Consider the following 18,992-nt stretch of genomic DNA (forward strand, 5'->3'; position numbering starts at 1 on the left):
TATACCCAAACTGTCAATCAAATATGAGTACAGAATCTGATACAGGTGAGAAAAGTGAAAAATTTCCAGAATGTTAATGAAGAGAAATCCCAAGATGACAGGTGCACACAAGACGTAGAGGGCAACAAATCCATATGAAAGAATATCAGAATACTCTAAGGTATATTTCTTCAAGAAGATAAAGCTGATAGAATACCTGGTGTATCCAAAATTATGGAGAGGATATTTAGACATCTGGCAGAGTTTAGGGTTGAATCAGCAATATACTTTTTTAACAAAACAAGCAAATAAATTTTAAAAAGATAATTTTAATACAAAGAGAGAAAAAATTGCACAGAAAAAAGAAAGTAACCACAAGATATTTACTATATGGCTCACCTGTGAATAGTGTTTATATAAACATATTAATACAAATACTGAATTAAAAACTAATCAAACTACCATATAACTATGGGAAGAGGGATAGGTAGAGGAAGAGTAGGTGGATGTGGTGTGGACAGGGAAGATAAAACAGAGCTAAATTCTTATTTTTCATAGTAGTAAGTTTACTCTGTCTACCTAAGATTTTAGAGATCAACAGGTAGCAATATAAACATTTACAGTCATGACGATAAATATCAAGTAATTGGCTAAAACATATGAAACGTTTGCCTCTGGAGAAGCTGAGAGGAGGATCAAGCAAGAGGCTGCTTTTTTTTTTTTTAAACATCTTTATTGGAGTATAATTGTTTTACAATGGTGTGTTAGTTTCTGCTGTATAACAAAGTGAATCAGCTATATGTATACATATATCCCCATATCCCCTCCCTCTTACGTCTCCCTCCCACACTCCCTATCCCACCCCTCAAGGTGGTCACAAAGCACCGAGCTGATCTCCCTCTGCTATGCAGCTGCTTCCCACTAGCTATCTATTTTACATTTGGTAGTGTATATGTCAATGACACTCTCTCACTTCGTCCCAGCTTACCACTTCCACCTCCCCGTGTCCTTAAGTCCATTCTCTATGTCTGCGTCTTTATTCCTGCCCTGCCCCTAGGTTCTTCAGAGCCATTTTTTTTTTTTTGATTCCATATAAATGTGTTAGCATACTGTATTTGTTTTTCTCTTTCTGACTTACTTCACTCTGTATGACAGACTCTAGGTCCATCTACCTCACTATAAATAACTCAATTTTGTTTCTTTTTATGGCTGAGTAATATTCCATTCTATATATATGTCATATCTTCTTTATCCATTCATCTGTCGATGGACACTTAGGATGCTTCCATGTCTTGGCTATTGTAAATAGAGCTGCAATGAACATTTTGGTACATGACTCTTTTTGAATTATGGTTTTCTCAGGGTATATGCCCAGTAGTGGGATTGCTGGATCGTATGGTAGTTCTATTTGTAGTTTTATAAGGAAACTCCATACTGTTCTCCATAGTGGCTGTATCAATTTACATTCCCACCAACAGTGCAAGAGAGTTCCCTTTCCTCCACACCCTCTCCAGCATTTATTGTTTCTAGATTTTTTTTGATGATGGCCATTCTGACCGGTGTGAGATGATATCTCATTGTAGTTTTGATTTGCATTCTCTAATGATTAATGATGTTGAGCATTCTTTCATGTGTCTGTAGGCCATCTGTATATCTTCTTTGGAGAAATGTCTATTTAGGTCTTCTGCCCATTTTTGGATTGGGTTGTTTGTTTTTTTGTTACGGAGCTGCATGAGCTGCTTGTAAATCTTGGAGATTAATCCTTTGTCAGTTGCTTCATTTGCAAATATTTTCTCCCATTCTGATGGTTGTCTTTTGGTCTTGTTTATGGTTTCCTTTTCTGTGCAAAAGCTTTTAAGTTTCATTCGGTCCCATTTGTTTATTTGTGTTCTTATTTCCATTTCTCTGGGAGCTGGGTCAAAAAGAATCTTGCTGTGATGTATGTCATAGAGTGTTCTGCCTATGTTTTCCTCTAAGAGTTTTATAGTGTCTGGTCTTACACTTAGGTCTTTAATCCATTTTGAGTTTATTTTTGTGTATGGTGCTAGGGAGTGTTCTAATTTCATTCTTTTACATGTAGCTGTCCAGTTTTCCCAGCACCACTTATTGAAGAGGCTGTCTTTTCTCCATTGTATATTCTTGCCTCCTTTATCAAAAATAAGGTGACCATATATGCATGGGTTTATCTCTGGGCTTTCTATCTTGTTCCATTGATCTATATTTCTGTTTTTGTGCCAGTACCATACTGTCTTGATTACTGTAGCTTTGTAGTATAGTCTGAAGTCAGGAAGCCTGATTCCTCCAGCTCCGTTTTTCTCTTTCAAGATTGCTTTGGCTATTTGGGGTCTTTTCTGTTTCCATACAAATTGTAAAATTTTTGGTTCTAGTTTTGTGAAAAATGCCATTGGTAGTTTGATAGGGAAGGCATTGAATCTGTAGATTGCTTTGGGTAGTATAGTCATTTTCACAATGTTGATCTTCCAATCCAAGAACATGGTATATCTCTCCATCTGTTTGTATCATCTTTAATTTCTTTCATCAGAGTCTTATAGTTTTCTGCACACAGGTCTTTTGTCTCCTTAGGTAGGTTTATTCCTAGGTATTTTATTCTTTTTGTCGCAATGGTAAATCGGAGTGTTACCTTAATTTCTCTTTCAGATTTTTCATCATTAGTGTATAGGAAAACAAGAGATTTCTGTGCATTAATTTTGTTTCCTGCTACTTTACCACATTCATTGATTAGCTCTAGTAGTTTTCTGGTAGCATCTTTAGGATTCTCCATGTATAGTATCATGTCATCTGCAAACAGTGACAGTTCTACTTCTTCTTTTCCGATTTGGATTCCTTTTATTTCTTTTTCTTCTCTGATTGCTGTGGCTAACACTTCCAAAACTATGTTGAATAACAGTGGTGAGAGTGGGAAACCTTGTCTTGTTCCTGATCTTAGAGGAAATGGTTTCAGTTTTTCACCATTGAGAACGATGTTGGCTGTGGGTTTGTCATATATGGCCTTTATTATGTTGAGGTAGGGTCCCTCTATGCCTACTTTATGGAGAGGTTTTATCATAAATGGGTGTTGAATTTTGTCGAAAGCTTTTTCTGCATCTATTGAGATGATCATATGGTTTTTCTCCTTCAATTTGTTAATATGGTGTATCACATTGATTGATTTGCATATACTGAACAATCCTTGCATTCCTGGGGTAAACCCCACTTGATCATGGTGTTGGATTCTGTTTGCTAGTATTTTGTTGAGGATTTCTGCATCTATGTTCACCAGTGATATTGGCCTGTATTTTTCTTTTTTTGTGACATCTTTGTCTGGTTTTGGTATCAGGCTGATGTTGGCCTCGTAGAATGAGTTTGGGAGTGTTCCTCCCTCTGCTATATTTTGGAAGAGTTTGAGAAGGTTAGGTGTTAGCTCTTCTCTAAATGTTTGGTAGAATTCGCCTGTGAAGCCATCTGGTCCTGGGCTTTTTTTTGTTGGAAGATTCTTAATCACAGTTTCAATTTCAGTGCTTGTGATTGGTCTGTTTATATTTTCTATTTCTTCCTGGTTCAGTCTCGGAAGGTTGTGCATTTCGAAGAATTTGTCCATTTCTTCCAGGTTGTCCATTTTATTGGCATAGAGTTGCTTGTAGTAATCTCTCATGATCCTTTGTATTTCTGCACTGGCAGTTGTTACTTCTCCTTTTTCATTTCAAATTCTGTTGATTTGAGTCTTTCTCCTTTTTTTTTTTTGATGAGTCTGGCTAATGGTTTATCAATTTTGTTTATCTTCTCAAAGAACCAGCTTTTAGTTTTATTGATTTTTGCTATTGCTTCCTTCATTTCTTTTTCATTTATTTCTGATATGATTTTTATGATTTCTTTCCTTCTACTAGCTTTGGGGTTTTTCTGTTCTTCTTTCTCTAATTGCTTTAGGTGTAAGGTTAGGTTGTTTATTTGAGATGCTTCTTGTTTCTTGAGGTAGGATTGTATTGCTCTAAACTTCCCTCTTAGAACTGCTTTTGCTGCATCCCATAGGTTTTGGGTCGTCATGTTTTCATCTTCATTTGTTTCTAGGTATTTTTTGATTTCCTCTTTGATTTCTTCAGTGATCTCTTGGTTATTTAGTGTGCATTGTTTAGCCTCCATGTGTTTGTATTTTTTTACAGATTTTTCCTTTAACTGATATCTAGATTCATAGCTTTGTGGTCAGAAAAGATATTTGATACAATTTCAATTTTCTTAAATTTACCAAGGCTTGATTTGTGACCCAAGATATGATCTCTCCTGGAGAATGTTCCATGAGCACTTGAGAAGAAAGTGTATCCTGTTGTTTTGGACGGAATGTCCTATAAATATCAATTAAGTCCATCTTGTTTAATGTGTCATTTAAAGCTTGTGTTTTCTTATTTATTTTCATTTTGGATGATCTGTCCATTGGTGAAAGTGGGGTGTTAAAGTCCCTTACTACTATTGTGTTATGGTTAATTTCCCCTTTTATGGCTGTAGCATTTGCCTTATGTATTGAGATGCTCCTATGTTGGGTGCATAAATATTTACAATTGTTATATCTTCTTCTTGGATTGATCCTTTGATCATTATGTAGTGTCCTTCTTTGTCTCTTGTAATAGTCTTTACTTTAAAGTCTATTTTGTCTGATATGAGAATTGCTATTCCAGCTTTCTTTTGATTTCCATTTGCATGGAATATCTCTTTCCATTCCCTCACTTTCAGTCTGTATGTGTCCCTAGGTCTGAAGTGGATCTCTTGTAGACAGCATATATATGGGTCTTGTTTTTGTATCCATTCAGCCAGTCTATGTCTTTTGGTTGAAGCATTTAATCCATTTACATTTAAGGTAATTATTGATATGTTTGTTCCTATTACCATTTTCTTAATTGTTTTGGGTTTGTTATTGTAGGTCCTTTCCTTCCCTTGTGTTTCCTGCCTAGAGAAGTTCCTTTAGCATTTGTTGTAAAGCTGGTTTGGTGGTGCTGAATTCTCTTAGCTTTTGCTTGTCTGTAAAGGTTTTAATTTCTCTGGCAAATTTGAATGAGATCCTTGTCAGGTAGAGTAATCTTGGTTGTAGGTTTTTCCCTTTCATCACTTTAAATATGTCCTGCCACTCCCTTCTGGCTTGCAGAGTTTCTGCTGAAAGATCAGCTGTTAACCTTATGGGGATTCTCTTGTATGTTATTTGTTGCTTTTCCCTTACTGCTTTTAATATTTTTTCTTTGTATTTAATTTTTGATAATTTGATTAGTATGTGTCTTGACGTGTTTCTCCTTGGATTTTCCTGCATGGGACTCTCTGCACTTCCTGGACTTGATTGACTATTTCCCTTCCCATATTAAGGAAGTTTTCCACTATAATCTCTTCAAATATTTTCTCAGTCCCTTTCTTTTTCTCTTCGTCTTCTGGGACCCCTATAATTCGAATGTTGGTGTGTTTAATGTTGTCCCAGAGGTCTCTGAGACTGTCCTCAATTCTTTTCATTCTTTTTTCTTTATTCTGCTCTGTAGTAGTTATTTCCACTATTTTATCTTCCAGGTCACTTATCCGTTCTTCTGCCTCAGTTATTCTGCTATTGATTCCTTCTAGAGAATTTTAAATTTCATTTATTTTGCTGTTCATCATTGTTTGTTTGCTCTTTAGTTCTTCTAGGTCCTTGTTAAACATTTTCTTGTATTTTCTCCATTCTATTTCCAAGATTTTGGATCATCTTTACTATCATTACTCTGAATTCTTTTTCAGGTAGATTGATTATTTCTTCTTCATTTGTTTGGTCTGGTGGGTTTTTACTTTGCTCCTTCATCTGCTATGTGTTTCTCTGTCTTCTCATTTTGCTTTACTGTGTTTGGGGTCTCCTTTTCGTAGGCTGCAGGTTCATAGTTCCCGTTGTTTTTGGTGTCTGCCCCCAGTGGGTAAGGTTGGTTCAGTAGGTTATGTAGGCTTCCTGGTGGAGGGGACTGGTGCCTGTGTTCTGCTGGATGAGGCTGGATCTTGTCTTTTTGGTGGGCAGAACCACATCCGGTGGTGTGTTTTGGGGTGTCTGTGAACTTATTAAGATTTTAGGCAGCCTCTCTGCTAATGGGTGGGGTTGTGTTCCTGTCTTGCTAGTTGTTTGGCATGGGGTGTCCAGACTGGAGCTTGCTGGTTGTTGAGTGAAGCTGGGTCTTAGTGTTGAGATGGAGATCTCTGGGAGAGCTCTCGCTGATTGATATTATGTGGGGTCAGGACATCTCTGGTGGTCCAATGTCCTCAACTCAGCTCTCCCACCTCAGAGGCTCAGGTCTGACGCCTGGCCAGAGCACCAAAACCCTGTCAGCCACACGGCTTTACTATGTGGGATGCACTCTGAAAGTTTCTATCCTGTTTTCTTTTAATGCTTGGTGATGACCCTCTAAATCAATTTCACGACTCCACAGTTTGAAAAACACCAATCTCGAGGCTGCTTTTTTTGTAGCAAGCTTTATAGAACTATATAATTCTTAAAATTATGTACATAGATAATCTTGACTGAATGATATTTGGACAAATGAGAGAAAGAGTAAGGAGTGACATGATGTGCAATAGGAAAAGATCAAAAACAATGCACTTAATGAAGAAAAACTAAACTTAATAATGAGTGATAGAGAAAAACATACTAAAATTTTTTTAAAAGCCAAGGTCAGGATGTCAGAATGACCTGCAAATGCAAATTAAATATTATCTTTTTATAGTATTACTATTTTGTTTTAAAGTTGACTATGTTGCAAAATATTAAGGGAAAGATAAAAGTAGCAAAATTATGAGACAGTCATATTATATAATCAATATTAATTAGGTATATTAAGGGTATTATATTAAATTTTATCTCTCTGATTTAAGAGAGTAAAGGGTTCAGAGAAGGCTTTCAAAACCCATATGATAAAACCCATAAATTATTACTTATTAAAGACAGTTTATTTATAAACAAAACTTGCTATAGCAATAAGAGATCACTTACAAACATCCTCATACTGTTGCTGTAATTCAGCCAAAGTAAATATAATATCCCCAATATCCACCATTTGGTTACCTATAATAGAAAAAATAAGTTTAGATACTGTATTTCCTTTTGAACACAAATACAACTGCCATCCTGTTCTAAAATTAAAACACCACATAAATATGTGGAAGTAGGAATAGAGGGCCAGCTATTATGGGCTTTGAACAATATCTGGAATTGTGAAGTAATACTTCAGTACACACTGAAACATAAGACTTCATGAATATGAGAAGATGAAGAAATCTTGCTCCCCATGACTGGGGGAGGTAGAATAACAGGTAAGAATTATTAATTCTTTCAACATGTTTCAGCAGCTAATATGTGCCATATGCACTGTGCTACATACTGAGGATATAATATTGAGCAAAAGTAGACATGATATCTGCTCTCCTGCTGCTTAGTCTTTTTTTTAAAATTTATTTTAATTTATTTTATTTATTTATTTTTGGCTGTGTTGGGTCCTCGTTTCTGTGCAAGGGCTTTCTCCAGTTGCGGCGAGTGGGGGCCACTCTTCATCGCGGTGCGCGGGCCTCTCACTGTCGTGGCCTCTCCCGTTGTGGAGCACAGGCTCCAGATGCACAGGCTCAGTAGTTGTGGCTCACGGGCTTAGTTGCTCCGCAGCATGTGGGATCTTCCCAGACCAGGGCTCAAACCCGTGTCCCCTGCATTGGCAGGCAGATTCTTAACAACTGCGCCACCAGGGAAGCCCTGCTTAGTCTTAATTGAGATACAAACCTTAATCAAACCGTTAAAAATACAAATTGCTACTGTGATTAATGCTGTGAAAGTGTACAATATGAGAATATGACCTAGTCAGAGAGGTCAGGGAAACATCCCTAAAGAACAGAGTTTAGTTTAGATTTAAAGTATAAGTAGGAATAACTAGGAAGAGAGGAATGTTCCAGGAAAAGAAAAGAACATGTGTAATGGCTATGGCAGGAGGAGAATGGTATGTAGTTGAAACTCTAAGAAGGCACAGAGAGTAAGGGAGAATGTGGTCTGAGATAAAGCAGAAGATCTGAAGATAAAAGTTGAAGATCTGAAGATAAAGCTGAAGTAAAGGCCAGACTTTGCAAGGCCTTGTACATCAAAGAGTTCTTTATCCCAAGAGGTATTATTAGATTTTATGCACTGAGGGTAATGCGATCAGATGTTTGTTTTGAAAAGATCATTCTGGCTACAGTGTGAAGGGGGATAAGACTGTACATGGGTAGACTTGTTAGAATATGGGTAGACTTCCAATTGTCCTAAGTAAAGATTATGGTAATTTAGGTTAAGGTAGTAATGCTGGAAAACAGAAAGACTGAAGAGATATCTAGGAGTTTAAAATAATAGTAGTTCATAATGATTTCACAAGGAGAACAGAGATAATGCCCCTGTCAAGGATGATTCTTAGGTTTCTGCTTCACATTTCTTGAGCCTGTTCTAGGTGCCAAACAATGATAAATTTTTATATCTAAGTCCTACAATAATCCTATTAAATTATTATTATTTGTCTAATCTACCTCCCCAAATAAAGTGGGAGACCTGGAAGCCCAGACCAGAATTCCATAAGCCAAAAAGCAAGGCACTACAGCAGTTTCATATATGATTTCTGTTGCTCCTGGTACAGCATGTCCTAAAGGCTATTTAATAACATGGCTTAAGGTTAGTCTTTAAAATCCCTATTTATAGACATCTTCATGCTCCAGTACATATCTCTCCACTTATGTTTATCACCCCGAGCCCACCATAAAAATTACCTAGTAAAACTGCATGCAGCCTGGTTATATCTCCAGACCACACTTCAGCAACCAAAGACTCACTATAAAGCCACCACTACCAAATGACAAAAACCAGTAGAAGCCCACTGGAAAGGATACCATGTCTGATTATTTTCCTGCCATATTTACACAAACTTCCCTCAGTCTAAAATCTTTCACCCTCCACCACCATCTGCAACGAACTAACTCCTACTGATCCTTCAAGATTTAGCTCAGACATCACCTCCTCTAATAATCTTTCCCTAGTGCTTCGAGTATGCATTAGCAGCCTATATAAACTCTATAACAGTACTTGTTACATAATATTATAATTTTCAGTTTACTTGACTCTTTCTGCACCAGAATGTGAGCTCCTTCAGAACAATAAATATGTTTTATTCATCTGTGTATCACCTACCATAGTCACAGGCACAGTAGATATTAAATGACTATCTGACTCATTAAATAAATGGATAAATCAAGCAATCACTTAGGACATCCCTGGTCACATGTAAACATCAATACAAAACATCTGCTAAATATATTATACTGTTTAAAGAGAGTATAACTGAATAGCATAGGAAGATTTTGTAATCAAAGCTACAAAATGAAGCTGAAAATTCAAGAAATTTAGGTCTCCTAAGTTGCATAGCCCATGCTCTTGACACTACAGAAACTACCTCTCCACAGAGACAAGAAATGACTATTGGAAAAGAGAGATAAGGTTGAAAAGAAAAAATTCCATTTTTCTCTTATAATTTTACCAAACATACTAAAATATAACACATTTGAGAAATTTCTCACTTAATTTTTCTAGATTATCTTTTACCATAGACACCAGTAAGCAGTGTCAATGGCATAAGGCAAGAATCAAGAAGGAAAAGAAGAAGAAGCAAAGGATGAATCGGAAAAATTGGTAGCCAAGAAAGATACGTGTACATATCAATTCAAATAACTCACTGTCAATACTAGCATGCTTTATCACTTCCTGAAAAGTTTCAGGGATTACAAGGATAGCCATGTTATCCAAAACGTCACCCACTTCAGAAGTTGAAACTCGACCACCTTTTATCCTACAGAAAATCTTCAAGGCTTTCTGAAATGCTGCAAAAATACAACAAACAAGGAAATTATTGTACCATGAGAATCAATAGCTTTTCTTGGAGGAGCTGATTTTGACCAGGGAAAAATAAATTTAGGGTTTTCTAAAAATTTCCCTGCAAGTAGGCATTTGCCCAATTCTGGCCATATTCCTAGTATAAAATCTAGCTTTTGCTATTATACTACTAAAATAATATTAATAATAATAGCTGGTTTTTATTGAATGCTGTTTATGCGCCAGGCACTGTGCTAAAAGTTATGGGCTATATAATTCCATTATCACAATTGGCCTACAAAATAAAAATGATCATTATCCCTACATTACAGATAAGAAAACTAAGGCTTAGAAGGTCCGTTTTTAAATTGTTTTTAATTGAAGTGTATTTGATTTACAATGTTGTGGCAATCTCTGCTGTACAGCAAAGTGACTCAGTTATACACATAGAGACATCCTTTTTATTTATATTCTTTTCCATTATGGTTTATCCCAGGAGATTGGATATAGTTCCCTGTGCTATACAGTAGGACCTTGCTGTTTATCCATTCTAAATGTAACAGTTTGCAACTACCAACCCCAAACTCACAGTCCAACCCTCTCCCTCCCCTGCTCCACCTTGGCAACCACAAGTCTGATCTCTATGTCTGTGCATCTGTTTTTGTTTTGTAGATAGGTTCATTTGTGCCATATTTTAGTCCACATATAAGTGGTATCATATGGTATTGGTCTTTCTCTTTCTGACTTACTTCACTTAGTATGATCATCTCTAGTTGCATCCATGTTGCTGCAAATGGCATTATTTTGTTCTTTTTTATGGCTAAGTAGTATTCCATTGTATATATGTACCACATCTTCTTTATCCATTCATCTGTCGATGGACATTTGTTTCCATGTTTTGGCTATTGTGAATAGTGCTGCTATGAACAAAGGAGTGCATGTATCTTTTTGAATTAGTTTTATCTGGGTATATGCCCAGGAGTGGGATTGCTGGATCATATGGTAATTCTATTTTTAGTTTTCTGGGAACCTCCATACTGTTTTCCATAGTGGCTGCACCAATTTACATTCCCACCAACAGTATAGGAGGGTTCCCTTTTCTCCACACCCTCTCCGGCATTTGTTATTTATAGATTTTTTAACGATGGCCATTCTGGTTGGTGTGAGGTGGTATCTCATTGTAGTTTTTATTTGCATTTCTCTAATAAGTAGTGATGTTGAGCATCTTTTCATGTGCCTACTGGCCAACTGTATGTCTTCTTTGGAGAAATGTCTATTAAGGTCTTCTGCCCATTCCTTGACTGGGTTGTTTGCCCTCTTGTTGTTAAGTTGTATGAGCTGTCTGTATATTTTGGAGACTAAGCCCCTGTCAGTCACATTACTTGCAAATGTTTTCTCCCATTCCATAGGTTGTCTTTTGGGTTTTTTCTTTTTTAATCATTTCCTTTACTGTGCAAAAGCCTGTAAGTTTGATTATATCCCATTTGTTCATTTTGTTTTTATTTCTATTGCCATGTGAGACTGACCGAAGAAAACATTGGTATGATTTATGTCAGAGAATGTTTTACCTATGTTCTCTTCTAGTTTTATGGTGTCATGTCTTATGTTTAAGTCTTTAAGCCATTTTGAGTTTATTTTTGTGCATGGTGTGAGGGTGTGTTCTAACTTCATTGATTTACATGCAGCTGTCCAACTTTCCCAGCACCACTTGCTGAAGAGACTATCGTTTTCCCATTTTATATTCTTGCCTCCTTTGTCAAAGATTAATTGACCGTAGGTGTGTGGATTTATTTCTGGGCTCTCTATTCTGTTCCATTGACCCAGGTGTCTGTTTTTGTAACAATACCACACTGTTTTGATTACTGTAGCTTTGGAGTATTGTCTGAAGTCTGGGAGAGTTATGCCTCCTGCTTTTTTTCCCCCCCTCAGGATTGCTTTGGCAATTCTGGGTCTTTTGTAGTAACATATACATTTTTGGATTATTTGTTCTAGTTCTGTGAAAAAGGTCATGGGTAATTTGATAGGGATAGCATTAAATCTGTAGATTGCTTTGGGTAGCACTGCCATTTTAACAATGTTAATTCTTCCAACCCAAGAGCATGGGATAGCTTTCCATTTCTTTGAATCCTCTTTAATTTCCTTTATTAATGTTTTATGGTTCTCAGCATATAAGTCTTTCACCTCCTTGGTCAGGTTATTCATAGGTTTTTTTTTTTTTTGGTGCAATTTTAAAAGGTACTGTTTTTTTACATTCCCTTTCTGACATTTCATTGTTAGCGTAAAGAAATGCAACTGATTTCTGAATGTTAATCTTGTATCCTACTACTTTGCTGAATTCGTTTATTAGATCTAGTAGTTTTTGTGTGGAGTCAATAGGGTTTTCTATATATAGTATCATGTTATTTGCATATGGTGACAATTTTACCTCTTCCCTTCCAATTTGGATGCCTTTTATTTCTTTTTCTTGCCTGACTGCTGTGGCTAGGACTTCTAATACTATGTTGAATAGAACTGGTGAGAGTGGGCATTCTTGTCTTGTTCCAGATTTTAGGAGGAAGGGTTTCAGCTTTTCACCACTGAGTATTATATTGGCTGTAGGTTTGTCATAAATAGCTTTTATTATGTTGAGGTATGTTCCCTGGATACCCATTTTGGTAAGAGTTTTTATCATGAGTGGATGTTGAATTCTGTCAAATGCTTTTTCTGCATCTACTGAGATGATCATGTGATTTTTGACTTTTATTTTGTTAATGTGTTTTATTACCTTGATTGATTTGCATACATTGAACCAGCCTCAGGAACTTGGGATGAATCCCACTTGGTTGTGGTATGATCTTTTTTATGTGTTGTTGTTTTTGTTTTCCTAATATTTTATTGAGAATTTTTGCATCTGTATTCATCAAATATATTGGCCTGTACTTTTCTTTTTTGGTGGTATCTTTGGTTTTGGTATCAGGGTGATTGTGGTTTCATAGAATGTCTTTGGGAGTGTTCCCTCCTCTTCAATCTTTTGGAAGAGTTTGAGAAGAATCATATAATTTCTTCTTTGTATGTTTGGTAGAACTCGCCTGTGAAGCCATCTGATCCTGGACTTTTGTTTGTAAGGAGTTTTTTTAAAATCACAGATTCTATTTCACTTCCAGTGATCGGTCTGTTCAAGTTATCTATTAGAAAGTCCCTTTTGATTACACAGCTAGCAAATAGAAAAGCCAGAATTCTAATCTATTCCAGAATGTTTGCTCTTAATCATTATACTATGCTCACCTCTTAGTTAAAACTTTTAGCTATAACAATTTCTTACCACTTGTATAATCTACAATAGCAGGGAAGCTTAATCCAAAATTGGGGGCAGTTATTAATTACTTTAAAATGTAATTTAGGAAAGATACTGTAAAAGAAAGAAGAATGGTGTAGATACAAAATTTCTCTTCAGATTTTTAATATACTACAAAGAATCTGGCGATGATTTAACCACTATTAAAAGGTTTCCTATTTATCCATATAAACTTCATGTTTATGCTAACAGTCCTTTATATCATAAGTGAACTGGGAAGAACATGGTTAAAAGAAAACATTCATAATAATGAAGATAATTCCCCCCCAAAAGAAGTCTTCCTTAAAACCTAAAGATATCTGTGTCCAAATGCTACATTTAAGTGTTCCTCAGACCACTGTATCCCTAATTTACTTTGATAAGGAAACACAATTCAAATAATTAATTTCAGAGTGCAAATCACTTGGTAGTCAGGCTAGATTTTCCTGGAATTCAGGATATAGTAAACATAATGATCCACAAGTCCTTAGATAAGCACAACCAAGGGGAAAAACTGGGCACTATTTATTCATTCAACTAGTAGTTATTAATCAAGTGAGCAAAAGTTGCAGAGGAAAGACCTCTGAGAATCCTTTCCTCTACAAAACAATGAGAACACTGGCAAAAATCGTCAAAATCAACTTTCTTCAAAACTCTGGAAATCAACCAAAGGCTTACAAGGAATGTTTTTTCAAGAAAAATGGCTTAAGAACACTAAGTTTTGTGGCCTCTTAACTTGCCATATTCCCACCTCCCCATCAGGAGCTTCCAGGAGCCCTGAAAAACCAAGAGCCTAAAATCACAAAGAAAACCAGCAGCCTGAAATCCAGTGGAGAAGAATGAGGTTGGAACTTCTTCAAAGCCCCATTCCCTGAGAACTGTTATTATTAGACCTGTCTGGTGGTTCCCTGGAAGACCCTACTTGCAAAGCTGTTCTTATATAACATGACTCAAAGCTTGCCCAGTGCAAACAGCCTTTTCCTGGGGGGAATTCATTAAAAACAATCAGAGACAATTGTTTAACATTACAACTGCCAGAAGTGGTAGATAACAGAGCAAACAGTAGGCTAACAAAAAGATTAAAAGGAAAATCTGGGAAATGAAATTTTCATAGTGGGCTTTGAAAATCTCCAACATATTCTTGGGAATCTAGATAGCCACACACAAGGGCAAGGATGTAAAGATGCTCAGGAAATACTTGAGAAGGTCCTATACCCTCACCACTGTCTTACCTTAAGGATACACATAAGAAGGAAGTGAAGACTAAGGCAGAGTTGAAAAAACTATCTGGCTAGGTGTTGAAGTCATGTCCCAATGCACACAGTTTCTCCTCTGCTTAATAATTTATAACTCATTTTGCCTTACAAAGGTATGATAAAGACACATGCACACATATAAATATAAAATATAACATCAAATAAATATATATAATATAAAAATATAAGAAAAGTTACAATCACTGTGGAATTGTTTACAATAGTAAGACAATTAAAACGAATTAAATATTCAACAATATGGGATTAAATAAATTATAGTATATCTACATTTTTCAGATACCATGTAGCTATTAAAAAGTAAAAGGCTGGGGACTTCCCTGGTGGTGCAGTGGTTAAGAATCCACCTGCAAATGCAGGGGACATGGGTTCGATCCCTGGTCCAGGAAGATCCCACATGCCGTGGAGCAACTAAGCCCGTGCACCACAGCTACTCAGCCTGCGCTCTAGAGCCCGCAAGCCACAACTACTGAGACTGCATGCCGCAACTACTGAAACCCGTGCACCTAGAGCCCGTGCTCCGCGACAAGAGAAGCCACCACAATGAGAAGCCCACGCACCGCAACGAAGAGTAGCCCTCACTCACTGCAACTAGAGAAAGCCCACGCACAGCAACGAAGACCCAACAGAGCCAAAAATTAATTAATTAATTAATTAATTTAAAAAAAAAAAAGTAAAAGGCTGACCTGTATCTACTGACATAGAACTTTCCAAGACGTATTACTTAGTTTAAAAAAAATACTAAAAAATAATGTATATAGTATGATCCTTTTCTCTTAAAGTATAAGATATTTCTATTTTTTCCATTTTTGGAGGGTCTCTTGATTCCTAACTGTATGCTTGGTCTTTTTACTAGCTTCTGTGAGATATAGGTCCTCTGCCTAAAAATCGATAACTTATTTCATCTTATGAAACATATATATATTCACAATTGCATATAAAAATGATTCTAAGGTCAACATTAAACTATAAAAATCTAGGAGGAATTAAAGAGTGTCTTCCACATCTTTATACACTTAAATATTGCTTGGATATTTTATAAAAATAACATATTCAAGAATTATGTGTATTGCTTTAAAAGGAAAAATAAAGAAACCTGGGACTTCCTGATTGGTCTCAGAACACATGGCCATGAACAGAAATAAGGTCAAAATAGGAAACCAGGAGTTGAAAAACCAAGGAATGGAAGAGAGAAAATAAGCTGGTTCAACAAGTAGGCAGTACTTAGGAGTCCAAGCAAACATATAAATCTATAGTCAGGAAAAAGCTGTAAGTCAAAAACCAAGTAGATAAAGGAGAATCCCAGTGTCACAGGAGTTAATCAAAATGCCAAGTAGGAAGTAAGGAGTTAAAAAAGGAAAAGCAAACCAAGCATCACATCTATATTGTTCATTGCTGCATATGGTAGGCATTTAATAACATTTATTACATTAATGAATAAGTAAACATTAAAGAGTTTTTCTTGCCTCTTGTTTGCTTATTCAGGAATATTGACTATCACATTCATATATCCTTGATTCTAAGAAAATATAGTCTGGTTGACAATAAATATACATAATCCCAAGGACTGAACATAGGAACTTGATCTTGCCTAATGGAAAAACCAACGAACTGCTAAAATTAGATCATGAACACTAGAGATCTCGGATTTTTGGAAGCACTATTTCTATCTTTAACATGAATAGTCCCTCCAACCACTTTCTTTACAATTTATATGTAGTGTAAACTAAAAGTTACTAGGAGACCCTTCAGCATCTGAAATTTTTAGGGAGAAATTCAAGCAGACTCTAGACAGTGAAAAAAGTACTGTTAAGGGTAGAGAAGAAAACAGATGTGAGTTTTCAACAGAGGAAAAAAAAACATGAACAAAGGCATGGAAGTAAGAATGAAATTGGCATATATGGAGATTTATGATTCACTGGAGCATGGGGTTCTTGCCTGGGAAAGATTTATGGAGAAAGGAGGAGCAGCAAGCAAAATTATGAAGAAGTGAGGACATCAAGCATAAGAGTTTGGACTAAGAAGAGCAGCTAAATTTTTGAGATAATGACATGACAAAAACTTTGTTTTAAGAAAATTGGTCTATCAATTGTGTAAAGGAAAAAGTGGAGATTGAGGATAGAAAATTAGGACAGGACTTCCTTGGTGGCGCAGTGGTTAAGAATCCGCCTGCCAATGCAGGGGACATGGGTTCAAGCCCTGGTCTGGGAAGATCCCACATGCTGCGGAGCAACTAAGCCCGTGTGCCACAACTACTGAGCCTGCACTCTAGAGACTGTGAACCACAAATACTGAGCCTGCGTGTCACAACTACTGAAGCCCGCGCACCTACAGCCCATGCTCCACAACAAGAGAAGCCATTGCAAGAAGCCTGCACACCACAACGAAGAGTAGCCCCTGCTTACTACGACTAGAGCAAGCTTGCATGCAGCAATGAAGACCCAACACAGCCATAAATAAATAAATAAATAAATAAATAAATTCATTTAAAAAGAAACAAAAGAAAATTAGGATAACATGGCAGTGATCCAGGTTTTTTAGTGCTTTTTATAGAATAACTCATGTCTAATTTTTCTCAACCTAGACTACTGGGGCAAAAAGGAGTTAAGAGATTCTGAAAAAGAGTAAATTCATATAACCACCCCACCCTAAAATCAGTTACTATCAAAATCATTCTCTTCTATAATTTTGAAGAAACATCTTTTTACCTGGATCCTGAGAGACCAAATAACAAACTTCATTCACAGCCTTAAGGTAATCTGAAAAATCCATCATTCCATTAACTATAAGAATGACTGAGAAACAGAAAGAAAAAAACTGCATTAGCAAACTTATCAGCAAACTCACTAAGAATATAAAAGGGCAAACTAAAAATGTAACTAGAATTAACTGATATTAGAATACTATAGTCTATACTACAAAAGCAGTCAAGGTTAACATTAAATATAGAATGTAAAAAGAAAACTTACCAGAAAATATTTACATATCATAATTATGTAGTAAATAGTGCTGCAGCAATAATAAGAATGATATATAGACTAGAACTGGAGATATTATACTTCTGTTTGCTCAAGGCTCTAATTTTTATATTTGTAATTAGGTGCAAAAAATACATGCAACATGCCAATTTTATATACACAGTGGTTTTATCTTAAAAGGATAGGACTGATTTCATCATGTTCTAGAAAACTCCTCTATACCTGTGGTTTGGGGGTAGATTATGGATCTTGTTGAGATTCTAATGAAAGCTTTGCCTAACACCATTCCACCTTTCTCTCTCTGTGCCTTTCCCTCTCTCTCTCTCATCACACACACACACACACACACACAATGCATTAAAACAAATGTACACAATATTGCACAATATTAAAGTAATCCTTACCCCCAAAAAAGTCTCATTTTTCATGCAAAAAGTAATGGCTATTTCTTAAAAGAATAATATCTGAATTGTACAAATGAAAATTTCAGTAAGAATTTTTGTCTGGCTTGAATGAGAAGTTGAAATTATGTAGTGGGCTTTTGAATGATATTGCACAGGTCATCTCTGATAGCAACTAGAGCTGAAAATCCAGACTTACAAATTGTGCCAAACCACAGAATCAGGGTTCTTAAATCTCATTTTCTAGACAAGCATAGATCTGTGTTAAGGAACTTCTGAATTTTTCAAAATTCTTCAAGTTAAATATCTATGAAGTTATTTTCCTCTGTCTTTAAGTAAATGAGGCCAACTTTGAAAGGATTTACATCAATGTTATCTATGTCCAGAAGAAAATTATTATAAATCCACATTTCAATTTAATGTCATCTGAGCAAAGTAACCTTTAGAACACTTCAGTGCTTCCAGTGGTCTGCAGGGTTCTACCTGCAGAGAAGTTGACAAGGCTTGGTTGTTCTCATTTCCAAACAACAGAAGCACTGTCTCCAATTTTGGAAAATTCATTAAGTTGTCTGCCTCAAAAATTCTTTTTCAGTGTAACAACTTGAAAGCGGTTTCTCCTTTCCTTCAAAAACAATAAAATGTCTGCACAAATTTCAGTCAACTACTTTGACTTGTTTTCTGACTTCTATGTGACACTAGGTTAAGCAAAACTTTAGATAAAACATCAAGAGTACAATCCACGAATAAAAAAAAATTGTAGACTAGATTTCATCAAAAGTATGAACTTATGGCTCACTTTGGCAGCACATATACTAAAAATTGGAACGTTACAGAGAAGATTAGCATGGCCCCTGCGAAAGGATGACACGCAAATTTGTGAAACATTCCATATTAAAAAAAAAAAGTATGGACTTATGCTCTTCAAAAAACATTTTAAAAGAATGAAAAGACAAGCCATACACTAGAAGAAAATATGTGCTAATCACATGTCCAATAAAGGACTTGTATTCAGAATATATAAAGAACTTTCAAAATGTAATAATAAGGACACAAAAAAATTTTTAATGGGAAGGAGATAAGCAGATAGCAAATAAGCACATGAAAATGTTTAGCATCATTTGATCATTCAGGAAATGCAAATTAAAATCACAGTGTGAGATAATACCATACATCTGTTAGAATGACTACAAT

At 35.9% G+C, this 18,992-nt stretch overlaps 1 protein-coding gene across 1 annotated transcript in view; it reads right to left on the reverse strand.

Annotated features, from left to right (window-relative positions):
• Nucleotides 1-9,218: 9,218 nt before the first annotated feature.
• The window catches only part of EFCAB13 (EF-hand calcium binding domain 13), a 55,588-nt gene continuing 45,814 nt past the window's right edge, over nt 9,219-18,992 (reverse strand). The window contains 1 exon segment of the mRNA XM_082374471.1: nt 9,219-9,843. Within this exon segment, the coding sequence (XP_082230597.1) occupies nt 9,590-9,843 (254 nt within the window). The 3' untranslated portion in view covers nt 9,219-9,589.

The sequence above is a fragment of the Balaenoptera borealis genome (genome assembly GCF_965194805.1).
Source record: "Balaenoptera borealis genome assembly, chromosome: 20".
NCBI classification, from domain to species: domain Eukaryota; kingdom Metazoa; phylum Chordata; class Mammalia; order Artiodactyla; family Balaenopteridae; genus Balaenoptera; species Balaenoptera borealis.